General features: G+C 36.2%; 1 protein-coding gene across 2 annotated transcripts in view; it reads right to left on the bottom strand.

Annotated features, from left to right (window-relative positions):
• The window catches only part of ZNF654 (zinc finger protein 654), a 90784-nt gene that overhangs the window by 56928 nt on the left and 19530 nt on the right, over positions 1-14326 (bottom strand). For both annotated transcript variants that reach the window (XM_042230391.2, XM_042230402.2), the window contains exon 2: positions 5725-5870. In XM_042230391.2, coding sequence (XP_042086325.1) covers positions 5725-5870 — 146 coding nt within the window. The remainder of the gene's footprint in view (positions 1-5724; positions 5871-14326) is intronic.

The raw sequence follows: 14326 nt of genomic DNA, 5'->3' as shown, positions 1-14326 counted from the left end.
CAAGCAACAGGCAAATAACCTCAGCCAGGCCTGAGTTCCCAAAATGTTTTGGGAAACAGAAGTGGGAGCAGAGGGTTTCTTTTCTTTTGGTTAAAAGTAACTTAATCCCAGAATTGTCAGAAGCCCAAGAGAATGAAGCCAAAAAAGGAGTGATGGAAAGTGACCAATTCTAGATATTTTATTCTCTGAATTCAGAAAATCCTGAAACTAGTTCTAGTCCTTGCTTTTCCATGGTTTAGTCATCTAATAAATTGCTCCACACCATTCTTATTTTGTTTAAACTAGCCTGGGTAAAGATTTGTCAATTATAGTCAAGAAGTCCTAATATTTCCCTAATAGTTTGTGGGGTCGCTACGAGTCAGACATGACTGAGCGACTTCACTTTCACTTTTCACTTTCATGCACTGGAGAAGGAAATGGCAACCCACTCCAGTGTTCTTGCCTGGAGAATCCCAGGGACAGGGGAGCCTGGTGGGCTGCCGTCTATGGGGTCGCACAGAGTTGGACACGACTGAAGCAACTTAGCAGCAGCAGGAGCAGCAGCAGCAGGGTAAAACTGACAAATACAAATTGTATATATTTAAAGCATACAAGAGTAATCATAGTTAAGCCAGTTAATATATCCATCACTTCACATAGCTCCTATGACTTTAAATACATATAAACTTTTAAAGAAGCATAATATACATGCTCTCTTTAAAATTTATATGTATATATCATATACATAAATCAAAAAACCATAAAGTTTATATATATGAAGTCCACACATCTTCGAGATTTAAAAATTCTAAGTGTACAGAAACACTTCAACCCTGTCTCTTACTGCCGATGCTCCAGAATTAACAACTTCAGCACTTTTAATAGTTACTGACAATAAGCTTTGCTAGTATTTCTTGATTTACCAATTTTAACTATTATCTCTTTTTTTTAAATTTTTTTATTTTTTAAATTTTAAAATCTTTAATTCTTAATGCGTTCCCAAACATGAACCCCTCTCCCACCTCCCTCCCCATAACATCTCTCTGGGTCATCCCCATGCACCAGCCCCAAGCATGCTGTATCCTGCGTCAGACACAGACTGGCGATTCGATTCTTACATGATAGTACACATGTTAGAATGCCATTCTCCCAAATCATCCCACCCTCTCCCTCTGAGTCCAAAAGTCCGTTATACACATCTGTGTCTTTTTTCCTGTCTTGCATACAGGGTCGCCATTGCCATCTTCCTAAATTCCATACATACGTGTTAGTATACTGTATTGGTGTTTTTCTTTCTGGCTTACTTCACTCTGTATAATCGGCTCCAGTTTCATCCATCTCATCAGCAGTGGGATTGCTGGGTCATAAGGTAGTTCTATTTGCAATTTTTTAAGGAATCTCCACACTGTTCTCCATAGTGGCTGTACTAGTTTGCATTCCCACCAACAGTGTAGGAGGGTTCCCTTTTCTCCACACCCTCTCCAGCATTTATTGCTTGCAGATTTTTGGATCGCAGCCATTCTGACTGGTGTGAAGTGGTACCTCATTGTGGTTTTGATTTGCATTTCTCTAATAATGAGTGATGTTGAGCATCTTTTCATGTGTTTGTTAGCCATCCGTATGTCTTCTTTGGAGAAATGTCTATTTAGTTCTTTGGCCCATTTTTTGATTGGGTCGTTTATTTTTCTGGAATTGAGCTGCATAAGTTGCTTGTATATTTTTGAGATTAGTTGTTTGTCAGTTGCTTCATTTGCTATTATTTTCTCCCATCCAGAAGGCTGTCTTTTCACCTTGCTTATATTTTCCTTTGTTGTGCAGAAGCTTTTAATTTTAATTAGATCCCATTTGTTTATTTTTGCTTTTATTTCCAGAATTCTGGGAGGTGGATCATAGAGGATCCTGCTGTGATTTATGTCTGAGAGTGTTTTGCCTATGTTCTCCTCTAGGAGTTTTATAGTTTCTGATCTTACATGGAAAACCCTAAAGACTCCACCAGAAAATTACTAGAGCTAATCAATGAACATAGTAAAGTTGCAGGATATAAAATCAACACACAGAAATCCCTTGCATTCCTATACACGAATAATGAAAAAGTAGAAAAAGAAATTAAGGAAACAATTCCATTCACCATTGCAACAAAAAGAATAAAATACTTAGGAATATATCTACCTAAAGAAACTAAAGACCTATATATAGAAAACTATAAAACACTGATGAAAGAAATCAAAGAGGACACTAATAGATGGAGAAATATACCATGTTCATGGATCGGAAGAATCAATATAGTGAAAATGAGTATACTACCCAAAGCAATTTACAAATTCAATGCAATCCCTATCAAGCTACCAGCCACATTTTTCACAGAACTAGAACAAATCATTTCAAGATTTGTATGGAAATACAAAAAACCTCGAATAGCCAAAGCAATCTTGAGAAAGAAGAATGGAACTGGAGGAATCAACTTGCCTGACTTCAGGCTCTACTACAAAGCCACAGTCATCAAGACAGTATGGTACTGGCACAAAGACAGACATATAGATCAATGGAACAAAATAGAAAGCCCAGAGATAAATCCACACACATATGGACACCTTATCTTTGACAAAGGAGGCAAGAATATACAACGGAGTAAAGACAATCTCTTTAACAAGTGGTGCTGGGAAAACTGGTCAACCACTTGTAAAAGAATGAAACTAGATCACTTTCTAACACCGCACACAAAAATAAACTCAAAATGGATTAACTATTATCTCTTAAATTTTTGCTATGATAAAAAAGAATTTAACTCCTCACATAACCAATTTCATCCTCCCAACAGTTATTCATTATTACTCCTCTATTATTTATCTTTGTAACTTTACTTATACTTTTATTTATGGTTTCCTGTACTCCTGAAACTCCATTTTGTAAAATACAAAATAAAGGAAGGTATTAGTGCTCTTGTCCTTCATTTTCAACTCACAATTTCCACTAAATAGTCTTACACTGAAAGGCTAATAATTCTCCTCTGTTCTGTAACTATAACTATTTGTGCTTTTATATGCATAAAGTCAATAAGCATCGTGTGTGTGTGTGTGTGTGTGTGTACGTGTGCACTAAGTCACTTCAGTCATATCTCTTTGTGACCCTAAGGACCATTACCCGCCAGGCTCCTCTATCCATGGCATTCTCCAGGCAAGAACATTGGAGTGGGTTACCATGCCATTCTCCAGGGGATCTTCCTAACTCAGGGATTGAACCCATGCCTGTTACGTCTCCTGCATTGGCAGGTGGGTTCCTTCCCACGAGGGCCACCTGGAAAGTACCCTAAGCATCATGTATATGAAGAATATATAAATAATATTTATATAAATAACATTCAGTGCATATTTAAGTAAGTGAGTTATCACTCTGTATCCTTTTCCTATTCAGATTATTTTTAATTTTCCTGGAGTATCTAATTGCTTTTTTATTTCCTTTACCTTGTCTGCTTATATTATTACCTTAAATGGTTCCAAAATCTCAAGGTTAGTTTCAAATCTCTTACTGAATACTTCGCTCTTGAAGTGACCTATCTGTAAGAACTACTATTCAGCAGTGACCCTGGAACTTTTCTCCTCTCTATCTTAAGTAAAAAATACTGTTTTCTAGATCCACTGTCATATGATCTTTTTATATTATAACCCATTTTTCTGGAGCACATTCTCTAATAACTTCTTAAGAAAGAAAATGTGGACAAATCAATCTCTCAGGTCCTACATGCCTGGAAATGCTGTTTCTACTCTGATACTATACTGAACAGTTTGGATGAGTATAAAATTCTACACTGAAAATAAGTCCTCATTAAAACTGTAGAGACACTGAATTATTTTCTACTACCCACTGTTGGTTGTATGAAAATTGATACCAATCTTATATTCGTTTCTTTTTAGGTGACCTAGTTTTTTCTCTCTAGAAGGTATTCAAATCTGTTTTTTCATTCTTGGTATTTTTAAGTTGCAAAATGATGTATTTATCTGAGTATTTTTTTCTAGTCAATGTACTAAGCACTTCTCGGGCTCTTTCAGTCTGGAAGTTTAAACTTGTTTCTGGGAAATTATTTTATTGTATCTCTGAAAATTTCCTCCAACATATATTCTGTAAATTCTCTTTCTGGAACTCCAACTAGTTAAATAATGAACCTCCTACATGAGGTCACTGCATCAGTTTTTTTCTGACACATTCCTTCATTTTGGTTTTGTTTTACATTCTGGATTATTCAACTTTCCAACTCCCTAGAGAATTCTAAATTTTAACCATCATATTTTCTTAATTTCCACAAACTTATTTTTGGTATCTCATTATTCCTTTCACACAGCATGATACATTGCTGTTTTAACATCCTACAAATCTCAACTCTCTCTGAAAAGGCAAATTATAGATTTTATATTTCCCTTCTCATTTTTTGGTTTTCAACATTAACAGTATTTCTCCCAGAATTTTTTAAGTTTGTTTTCATTGTGTTTTTTCCATGATGAAGTCATCCTTCAAATGTCTGAAAATTTTTGAATATCCATTAATATCTAAGGATTAATTGGGAACCCTATGAGCATGTTTAGAGTTTGGTGATTGATAAGCTTTTTCTTTGGGGTAATTAAATGATGAGGTAGCTGTCTCAAAGAAAAACCTTTAAATGCCAGAATACAAAGGTCACTGCTCCAAAGTCATTTAATTTCTTTAGAGAAAAAAAGAAAGTATCAATGCTGTTTCCCCACCTGACAGGCCCTGAGGTCTGGTGAGTAACCTGAATGGAAAAACTGCAATTAATGCCTTTATCTGTATTCTCCCTAAGTATCTCATTCCCTACTCTCTATTTCATGCCTTGCATGTTCAAAGTCTATACCTCCCTAGGATTCCAAGGGGGAGGCATGACAGATAGTCTTCCTCCCATCTTACAAGGCTAGAATAATTTTGTTTTATAAGCTACCTATAAGTTTCAAAAAATGTTTTACAAATAATAAAGTATACACATACATAAAAGTAAATATACAAAACAACAAGAGTTGCACAAAATAATACTTTTTCTGTGAGACACACTCTGATATTTTCTGTTGTATTTTGCAGTGCTGATAAATGAATTCACAACCCACTAATGTGATATGAGCCTAATTTAAGGAACCAAAAATAATTTAAAAAATTAAGTGGTGACTTGCTCTGCCATGTTTCAAAGACCACTCCTCTATTTTCTTTCCCAAACAAAACTGCTGAAATCTTTTCATTCACTGATGACTCTTCTCTATTTTCTTTTCACTGTATTTCCCTCTACTTCTTTACTACTTTAGTAGGATCTAGGAAGGCAAAAAGGATAAATACCAAGTGCTCAATTTGTGATCTTTAACTCAAAGTCCTTTACGAGTGTTTTTAAAAACCAAAGTTTCCTAACCTCTTTCTGACCTGATTTAAGTTCCCTCTGCTAACTATGATGGCCTCAACTGCTCCTGGGACTTACAATTAAAGTTTGCCAAGAGACTCTGGGGAATTAAAAAGGAAAGGTAAGTGCTAATAGTAAATCTAAAAATCTTTACAACTATTCCATTTAACTCTAAAGCTAAAAGTAAAATTATGGCTAAATGTTCAAAATTAAATCTAAACCCTTACATGAAGAAATGGAAATTTCTTTTTGAGGGAAGACTTTAAGAAAGGTTCTGTCTGCAAAAAAAAAAAAAAAATCAAAACCCAATTCTTAGATCAAAAAAAATACTTTGATGAGAAGTAAAGAGTACTTACAAAGCAAGGCTACTCAAAACATATTGTACGTGCTCACATTCATCTGGAAATGATGCACTGGCAGATGTAAAACAGCAAAGTGCCGTCTGAAGAACCTGAAGCTGTGGCAAAGGGACCTGCCATCTTCCAGCATAATCTTCAACCACCTGATAAGGAAGTAATGCAAAAAGTACATTATTAGAGAAAATGTTAAATTTGGATAAAACCTACCATATAAAACATTAGTTCAGCATGAACACAAATGATTTAGGAGGGGAAAAAGGTTCTTCATTGTTTGTTGTTGTTTAGTTGCTAAGTTATGTCCACTCTTTTGTGACTCCATAGACTGTAACCCACCAGGCTCCTATGTCCATGGGATTTCCCAAGCAAGAATACTGGAGTGGGTTGCCCCCTCCCTCTCCAGGGGATCTTCGAACCCACATCTCCTGCATTGGCAGGTGGATTCTTTACTGCTGAATCACCAGTGAAGCTCCTCTTTATTGTTTAGTTTCATTGTATACATCTGAAAATAAAATGAACTATTATCTGAAAATGTGGGAAAAAATTATAATATATAAAAAACCATATGGTTCAACTGCCAAATCTTTATCAAACGTTGTAATAAATGCTTTCACATCCTATATCTAGTTTTTTCCCAAAGTACAAATTATCAAATATTAACAAAGCTAGACAGCAGAAGATAGTAATAAATAAAATTAGAAATAAGCATCCATTACTATCATTATAATTTTTATAGGACTGAACTAAACATTCTGGCAACAAATGGGTATTAAAGATATAGTGGTATGATACTCTTTCATAAACTGTACCATATTATGGGGAAAAGATTACAAAATAAAATCAGTCTTGGCTCTGTTACTTAACTAGTTTTATGAATTTGGGTATGTCATCTACCTTCTTTGTGCATTAGTTTCCTCATCATAACATGAAGATAACAATGCTTATCTTGCAGATTTACTCTGAGGCTAATCTGGGAACAATTTATGAGACAACAATTTAGAACTATCAATTGCTATAAAATGTTAATTATGATCTCTCATATGCAAGACTACCGTATTCAAACTATTATATCCTAGAAATTCATCTTATAAAACCAGTTGGCAAACTATGGCATGTGGGCCAAAGTCAGCCTACCACCATCTTTGTATGACCTACAATCTAAGAACGGGCTTTACATTTTCAAATGGTTGAAAAAAAATTTGTGGTGCATGAAAATTACATGAAATTAAAATTTCAATATCCATCAAGTCTTACTGCAACATAACCAGGTTTATCCATTTACATATTATATAATCTATGGCTGCTTTCCTGCTATAACAGGTTGAGTCGTTATGATGAAACCATACGGCTAACAAAGTCTAAAATATTTAATATCTGCCCCTTTACAAAAAAGCTTGCCAACTCCTGATTTATAGCTGGTAAAACTAGAGAAGAGTAGAACAGCCAAGAACATGTAGAGCTCAAGGACTTTTCACACTCATCACTTCCTGTTACAGGTAATTTTCCATGGGTCCTTGTATTTCCAGTTTTAAAAGAGACCCAGACTGCCTTTATCCTTTCAGAGATGTTTATAGGAAACAGCCTTGAAATACAGAGATGATGTCTGTCTTCAAAGCAATGGCTCTCTCTGGAGCAAAGGTCAGGCAGATAGGCTTGCCCACTATTATAAAATATTGCTGCTGTTTGTTGCTGTTTAGTTACTAAGTTGTGTCCCACTATTCTGTGACTCTCTGGACTGTAGCCCACTAGGCTCCTCTATCCATGGGATTTAAGATTAGGAGTTCCTAAGCTTGGGTTCCTAAGCTGTGATATAAACGAGTTCAGGATTCACTTGGACCATTCACATAACCTTTGTGATACTTGAGAAGCAAAGGGAACCACCATGAACTTGAAGCTCATATTGTTTGTTGTGCTATAAAAGTAACAGAGTCTGCTATCTCTGACCCAGGAGTTTCACTTCTTTGGCCAGCATTTGTGAAAATATGGCAATCTACCTTAGATAAAATCCCTGACTTTTCAGTTCTTTGACAATTCCAAATTTTCACACCAGGTGCTAGTATGTCTCCCATGTTTCTAGGAGCATGTATAGATACAGAAGAAAGCTACAGAAAGCTAGAGAGCATCAGCTCTATGAACTTGTATCCCCCTTCTATTATCTAGTACTTCTTAACCTGGGAATTAAAAACTACTACTAACTATGACGATCCCAAGTAGGGCAGATTTTTCCAAACCACTATAGGCAAAAAAAAAGGAGGAGGAGGAGCATGTAAATGGTGGTTTCCTGGATTTAAATCTTCTCTTCACTGAAGTGTTTGACCAACTTTATTGCCTTTTTTTGGCCCACATAAAACCTCTCTGGTGCCACATTAAAAATAGGTACCTAACAAACTCACATTTTACTATCTTTAGTTTGCCCTAATACATTTCTACTTAGAACCTTATTCACTTCCTATTTATGGGCTGGGTTTATCTCCTTAGAAGAGAACCTTTCTACTTTTTCAGGTTCTATAATCACTGTAGCTTCCCTTATTCACCAAGATTCAGCTATTAATATCCCACCTGATCCATCTGAACCCAAAATAGTAAAACTACTTGTGTGCAGTACTTCCAATACGCTTCCCATAATACACATAAAGGAAAAGAAATTAAACTAGTTGAAATTTACAAGCAGTTGGCCTTCAGTATCTGCAGAGGTTTGGTTATAGGATCCCCCAGTTCAGTTCAGTCGCTCAGTCATGTCAGACTCTTTGCGACCCCATGGACGGCAGCATTCAAGGCTTCCCTTTCCATCAACTCGTGTTCGTCGAGTTGGTAATGCCTTCCACCCATCTCATCCTCTGTCGTCCCCTTCTCCTCCTGACTTCAATCTTTCCCAGCATCAGATCTTTTCCAATGAGTCAGCTCTTCGCATCAGGTGGCCAAAGTAATGGAGTTTCAGCTTCAGCATCAGTCCTTCCAATGAAAATTCAGGACTGATTTCATTTAGGATGGACTGGTTTGATCTCCTTGCAGTCCAAAGGACTCTCAGTCTTCTCCAATATCATAATTCAAAAGCATCAATTCTTCATCACTCAGCTTTCTTTATAGTCCAACTCTCACATCCATATAGATTACTGGAAAAACCATAGCTTTGACTAGATGGACCTTTGTTGGCTAATTAATGGCTCTGCTGTTTACAATGCTATTTAGGTTATTCATTACTTTTCTTCCAAGGAGCAAGCATCTTTTAATTTCATGGCTGCACTCACCATCTGCACTGATTTGGGAACCCAAAATTATAGTCTCTCACTGTTTCCATTGTTTCCCCATCTATTTGCCATGTAATGATGGGAACAAATGCCATGATATTAGTTTTTCAAATGTTGAGTTTTAAGCCAATTTTTTCATTCTCCTTTTTCACTTTCATGATTCCAGCTTGTGCTTCATCCAGTCCAGCATTTCTCATGAAATGACAGTGACAATATACAGCCTTGACATACTCCTTTCCCAATTTGGAACTGGTCTGTTGTTCCATGTCCAGTTCTAACTGTTGCTTCTTGATCTGCATACAGATTTCTCAGGAGGCAGGTCAGGTGGTCTGCTATTCCCATCTCTTTCAGAGTTTTCCACCGTTTGCTGTGATTCACACAGTCAAAGGTTTTGGCATAGTCAATAAACCAGAAATAGATGTTTTCCTGGAACTCTCTTGCTTTTTTGATGATCCATCAGGTGTTGGTAATTTGATCCCTGCTTCCTCTGCCTTTTCTAAATCCAGTTTGAACATCTGGAAGTTCATGGTTCACATACTGTTGAAGCCTGGCTTGAAGAATTTTGAGCATTACTTTACTAGCGTGTGCGATGAGTGCAGTTGTGTGGTAGTTTGACCATTTTTTGGCATTGTCTTTCTTTGGGATTGGAATGAAAAATGACCTTTTCCAGTCCTGTGGTCATTGCTGAGTTTTCCAAATTTGCTGGCATACTGAGTGCAGCACTTCCACAGCATCATATGTTAGGATTTGAAATAGCTCAACTGGAATTCCATCACCTCCATTAGCTTTGTTTGCAATGATGCTTCCTAAGGTCCACTTGACTTTGCATTCCAGGATGTCTGGCTCTAGGTTAGTGATCACACCAGTGTGATTATCTGTATCATGAAGATTGTTTTTGTATAGTTCTGTGTATTCTTGCAATCTTTTCTTAATACCTTCTGCTTCTGTTAGGTCCATATCATTTCTGTCCTTTACTGAGCTCATCTTTGCATGAAATGTTCCCTTGGTATCTTTTAATTTTCTAGAAGAGATCTCTTGTCTTTCCCATTCTATTGTTTTCCTATTTCTTCACACTAATCATTGAGGAAGGCTTTCTTATCTCTCCTTGCTAGTCTTTGGAACTCTGTATTCAAATGAGTATGTCTTTTCTCTTCTCCTTTGCCTTTTTTTACATCTTTTTTTTCCTCAGCTATTTGTAAGGCTACCTCAGATAACCGTTTTGCGTTATTGCATTTCTTTTTCTTGGGGATGATCTTGATCACTGCCTCCTGTACAATGTAACAAACCTCCATCCATAGTTCTTCAGGCACTCTATCAGATCTAGTCCCTTGAATAGATCTTTCACTTCCACTGAATAATCATAAGGGATTTGATTTAGATCATACCTGAATGGTCTAGTGGTTTTCACCACTTTCTTCAATTTAAGTCTGAATTTGGCAATAAGGAGTTCATGATCTGAGCCACAGTCAGCTCCTGGTCTTATTTTTGCTGACTGTATAGAGCTTCTCCATCGTTGGCTGCAAAGAATATAATCAGTCTGATTTCGGTATTGACTATCTGGTAATATCCATGTGTAGAGTCCTCTTGTGCTGTTGGAAGAGGGTGTTTGCTATGACCAGTGCGTTCTTTTGGCAAAACTCTGTTAGCCTTTGATCTGCTTCACTTTGTACTCCAAGGCTTTGCCTATTACTCCAGGTATCTCTGACTTCCTACTTTTTCATTCAAGTCCCCTATAATGAACTGCTGTGTAGGGCCACTCAAGATGGACGGGTCATGGTGGAGAGTTCTGACAAAACATAGTCCACTGGAGAAGAGAATGGCAAATCACTTCATTATTCTTGCCTTGAAAACCCCATAAATGGTATGAAAAGGCAAAATGATAGGATACTGAAAGATGAACTCCCCAGGTCGGTAGGTGCCCAATATGCTACTGGAGATGAGTGGAGAAGTAACTCCAGAAAGAATGAAGAGATGGAACCAAAGCAAAAACAACACCCAGGTGTGGATGCGACTGGTTAGGGAAGTAAAGTCTGATACTGTAAAGAGCAATACTGCAGAGGAACCTGGAATGTTTGGTCCATGAATCAAGGCAAATTGGATGGCAAGTATGACGTCGGCATTTTAGGAATCATCCAACTAAAATGGACTGGAATGGGTGAATTTAACTCAGATGACAGGATCGCCCACCCCAAATCAAAATTTATAGATGCTCAAGTCCTTTATATAAAAGTGTATTTGCATGTCATCTCTGAAATTACTTATAATACATAATACAGTGGAAGTACTATGTAAATAATTGCAAGCACACAGCAAATTCAAGTTTTGTGTTTTGGAACTTTCTGGGTCTTTTTCCAAGTATTTTTTAATACACAGTTGGTTGAATCCACAGATGTGGAACTCACAGATATGGAGGACTGACTGAATCTTCTTACACCATTTAATGTCATGCCAGATACTAATATTGTACTATAACATTCACTATAACACTTCTTTATATTTTCCTTAAAATATATAAAACTTTACATTACATTGTCTTTTTATTCTGAAATGTTTCTCGTGCACTATAACTTATTAGTAAGCACTTAACTAATGAGAGCTGATCCCGTGACATCATAATATGAAGGTACTCTACCCAGCCACTGTGCAGCAAGGAACACATCTTATTATATTTGGCATTTTCTTTGGTATTCTATCTAATAAGTAACAGTTTTTATGGTACTCTATAACGAACTGCTGTATAGAGAATTACATACTTTATTTAAGAACATTAAAATATATCATCCAAATTACTACAGACTGAAATGTGTTCCCCTAAAGTTCATGTATTGAAAGATGTCTTAACCCCAGTGTGACTGTATTTAGAAACAGGAGATTCTGTTATAGCAGCCAGGGCTGCCTAACACACAAACACAGCAGTTTAAGAACCCCTAAAATATAAGGTGATCAACTAAAATAAGATTATGTTTCTTAACTGAGTTCTCCTTTTTTCTAACACAACAGTGAAGACTGCCAAACACTAGTTTGTCACTAAGCAAAGAATCCTGATATCTAAATCCACGTTATAATAGACTTAAGATCATTAACACAGTATCCAGGATCCAGGATGACTACTTCTATTAGCTGGCCATTCGCACCCATGTCACTCTCCTACCTGAAACCTCCCACTGTCATCAACATTATTTCAAATATTTCACAGGTGTCAACAGAGCTGTTCACTAATGTTAATTTCATTACTTGCTTACAGTGAATCCCCCACTTTTTAAATCTAACATACCATGGCCATGATCTTTATTGGTTAGTACTCCGTCATGTGATCAAGCCACATCACAATCATTCTAAGAGCTTCAAAAAATGGTTATAATACATTCCAACCTATGCACTGAATAAATCTTAATCTTCTAAATACCTAAAATAAACATTGTAACAAATATTGTTAGTCTTTTCCCCAACCCCTTCAGTATCATTAGGTTATTCATTTATAATATAGCTTATATATACACATGTATATTTATGTGTATATATTTATTTCCTAGCTCTGTCCATTGAGAGGGTCTAGGAGCAATGACACCTCAGTAGCAGTATACACACTTAGGACCCAAATCTTTGTTTCTAAACACTATTCTCCAATATCCTTGGGTTTCCTCAGGCACAAGGAACTTGGGCTGCTCAAGCCCTCCTCCAGCAGGGATGGAACAGGGAAAATATCAAGATAAGACTCGAACACTTTGTGCTGCCAGAAAGTAATGAAATGCTGAAACAGTGATGGAATATAAGAACATGGGAGCCAACCTGAAGGCGCGTCGAGCAGTTAAAGCTAGAACAATTTGAGCAACAAAATAAATGATGGTACCCATGAGTCTCTACTGATAGAAATAATTTAAGTAATCAATAAAAGTTAGGGATGAGATTGCTTTTCCTCACAGCAGAATACCAATTAATACGTATCAATGAAAAGAGAGAAACAGAGAATCACGGTTAGGCAAATACTATATATAGCAATGAATGCTGCAGATAAGAACCACCAATCTATGCTATTATTAGTGGGTGAAAACTTTGAGATTTGCCATCTCAAAGCAATTCCCACAAGACAGTTATCAACTAAAAACAGAAAGATAGTATCTTTAAGTGGAGAAACCTCACAAACTTAACCAAGACATCAAGGTAAACAGCACCAATAACTAGTAAAGCATACTATCATAAACATCTTGATATGATGCCCCAAGAAAGACAAAAGCATTTTTGTGGTAATTTTGCCAAAATTGCAAAAACCTCATTCTAATTATGAGAAATCCTCAAACAAACCCAAACTATAGGATATTTTACAAAAATAAAAAAATTAAAAAAAAACACCCTGACCAGTACTCTTCAAACATGCAAAGGTCATGAAAGGAAAAACTGAAGAACTGCTGGAGAGTGGAAGACACTAATGACTAAACACAATGCGAGATCAGAAACAATACCCTGAAACAAAGAGAAAAAAGAGCAATGGTGGGAAAACTGGTAACTTTCTAATAAGGTTTGTAATTTACTGGATATTATACAGTGCTACTTTCCTGAGCTTGATAAGTATATTCTTTTCTACAAGTATAAAATTAGTTCAGTTTTTAGGTTTAAAAACAAAATTTTTTGTTCCAAACTTTCCCCTCAGATTTCAATGTTCTCACTTATTTTCTGGATGCTATTTTATAATATAAATACATTTACTTTCCTTACATTACCTAACTACACACCAAGACTTACCCTCACCTATGGGTTTCATTTGTAGAGTCAGACAGAAAAATAAAACAGGTATATTGCCAGCACTGTGGGGAGAATACAGGTTTTGGAATCAAGACAGACTGGGCTTTGTCATTTATTAGCTGTGTAACATTAGCAAAGTTATTAACCTTCTCAATCTAAGTTTCCAGTAAATGAACTTAATATTAATCACAGAGCTATTGAAGAACTAAGGTAATATGTCAAAATCCAGGATAATTCTGGGCACGTAACAAATAGCTATTATCAGTACACTCTGTTTCAAAAAATACCCAGCAAGCTTAAGCTTACTCTGGTGACTATTTCAATGCATCAGTATGAACTGGTTAACTGTTTCCAGATGTAAAATTACAACAAATTTTACTTGCTATTATAAGCAAGCAGATAAGTCACTCACAAGTAAAACCTATTCAAAAGCTATCACTGAGTTTCAACTATTTTGTTCAATATTCATTGACAAATAAAGTATATCCTAGATACAGCAATACAAATAAAATAATGTCATGCCTGAATAGATATTAATAGATTTTGGTACCTGTCAATTTTTCATTTGATTCCAAACTCACTAGGGAATGCAATATACTAAATGCTACCTGTAT

The sequence above is a fragment of the Ovis aries genome, chromosome 1 (assembly GCF_016772045.2).
Source record: "Ovis aries strain OAR_USU_Benz2616 breed Rambouillet chromosome 1, ARS-UI_Ramb_v3.0, whole genome shotgun sequence".
Lineage (NCBI taxonomy): Eukaryota > Metazoa > Chordata > Mammalia > Artiodactyla > Bovidae > Ovis > Ovis aries.
Note: the sequence above shows the minus strand (reverse complement) of the source record. Positions and strands in the feature narration are given on the sequence as shown.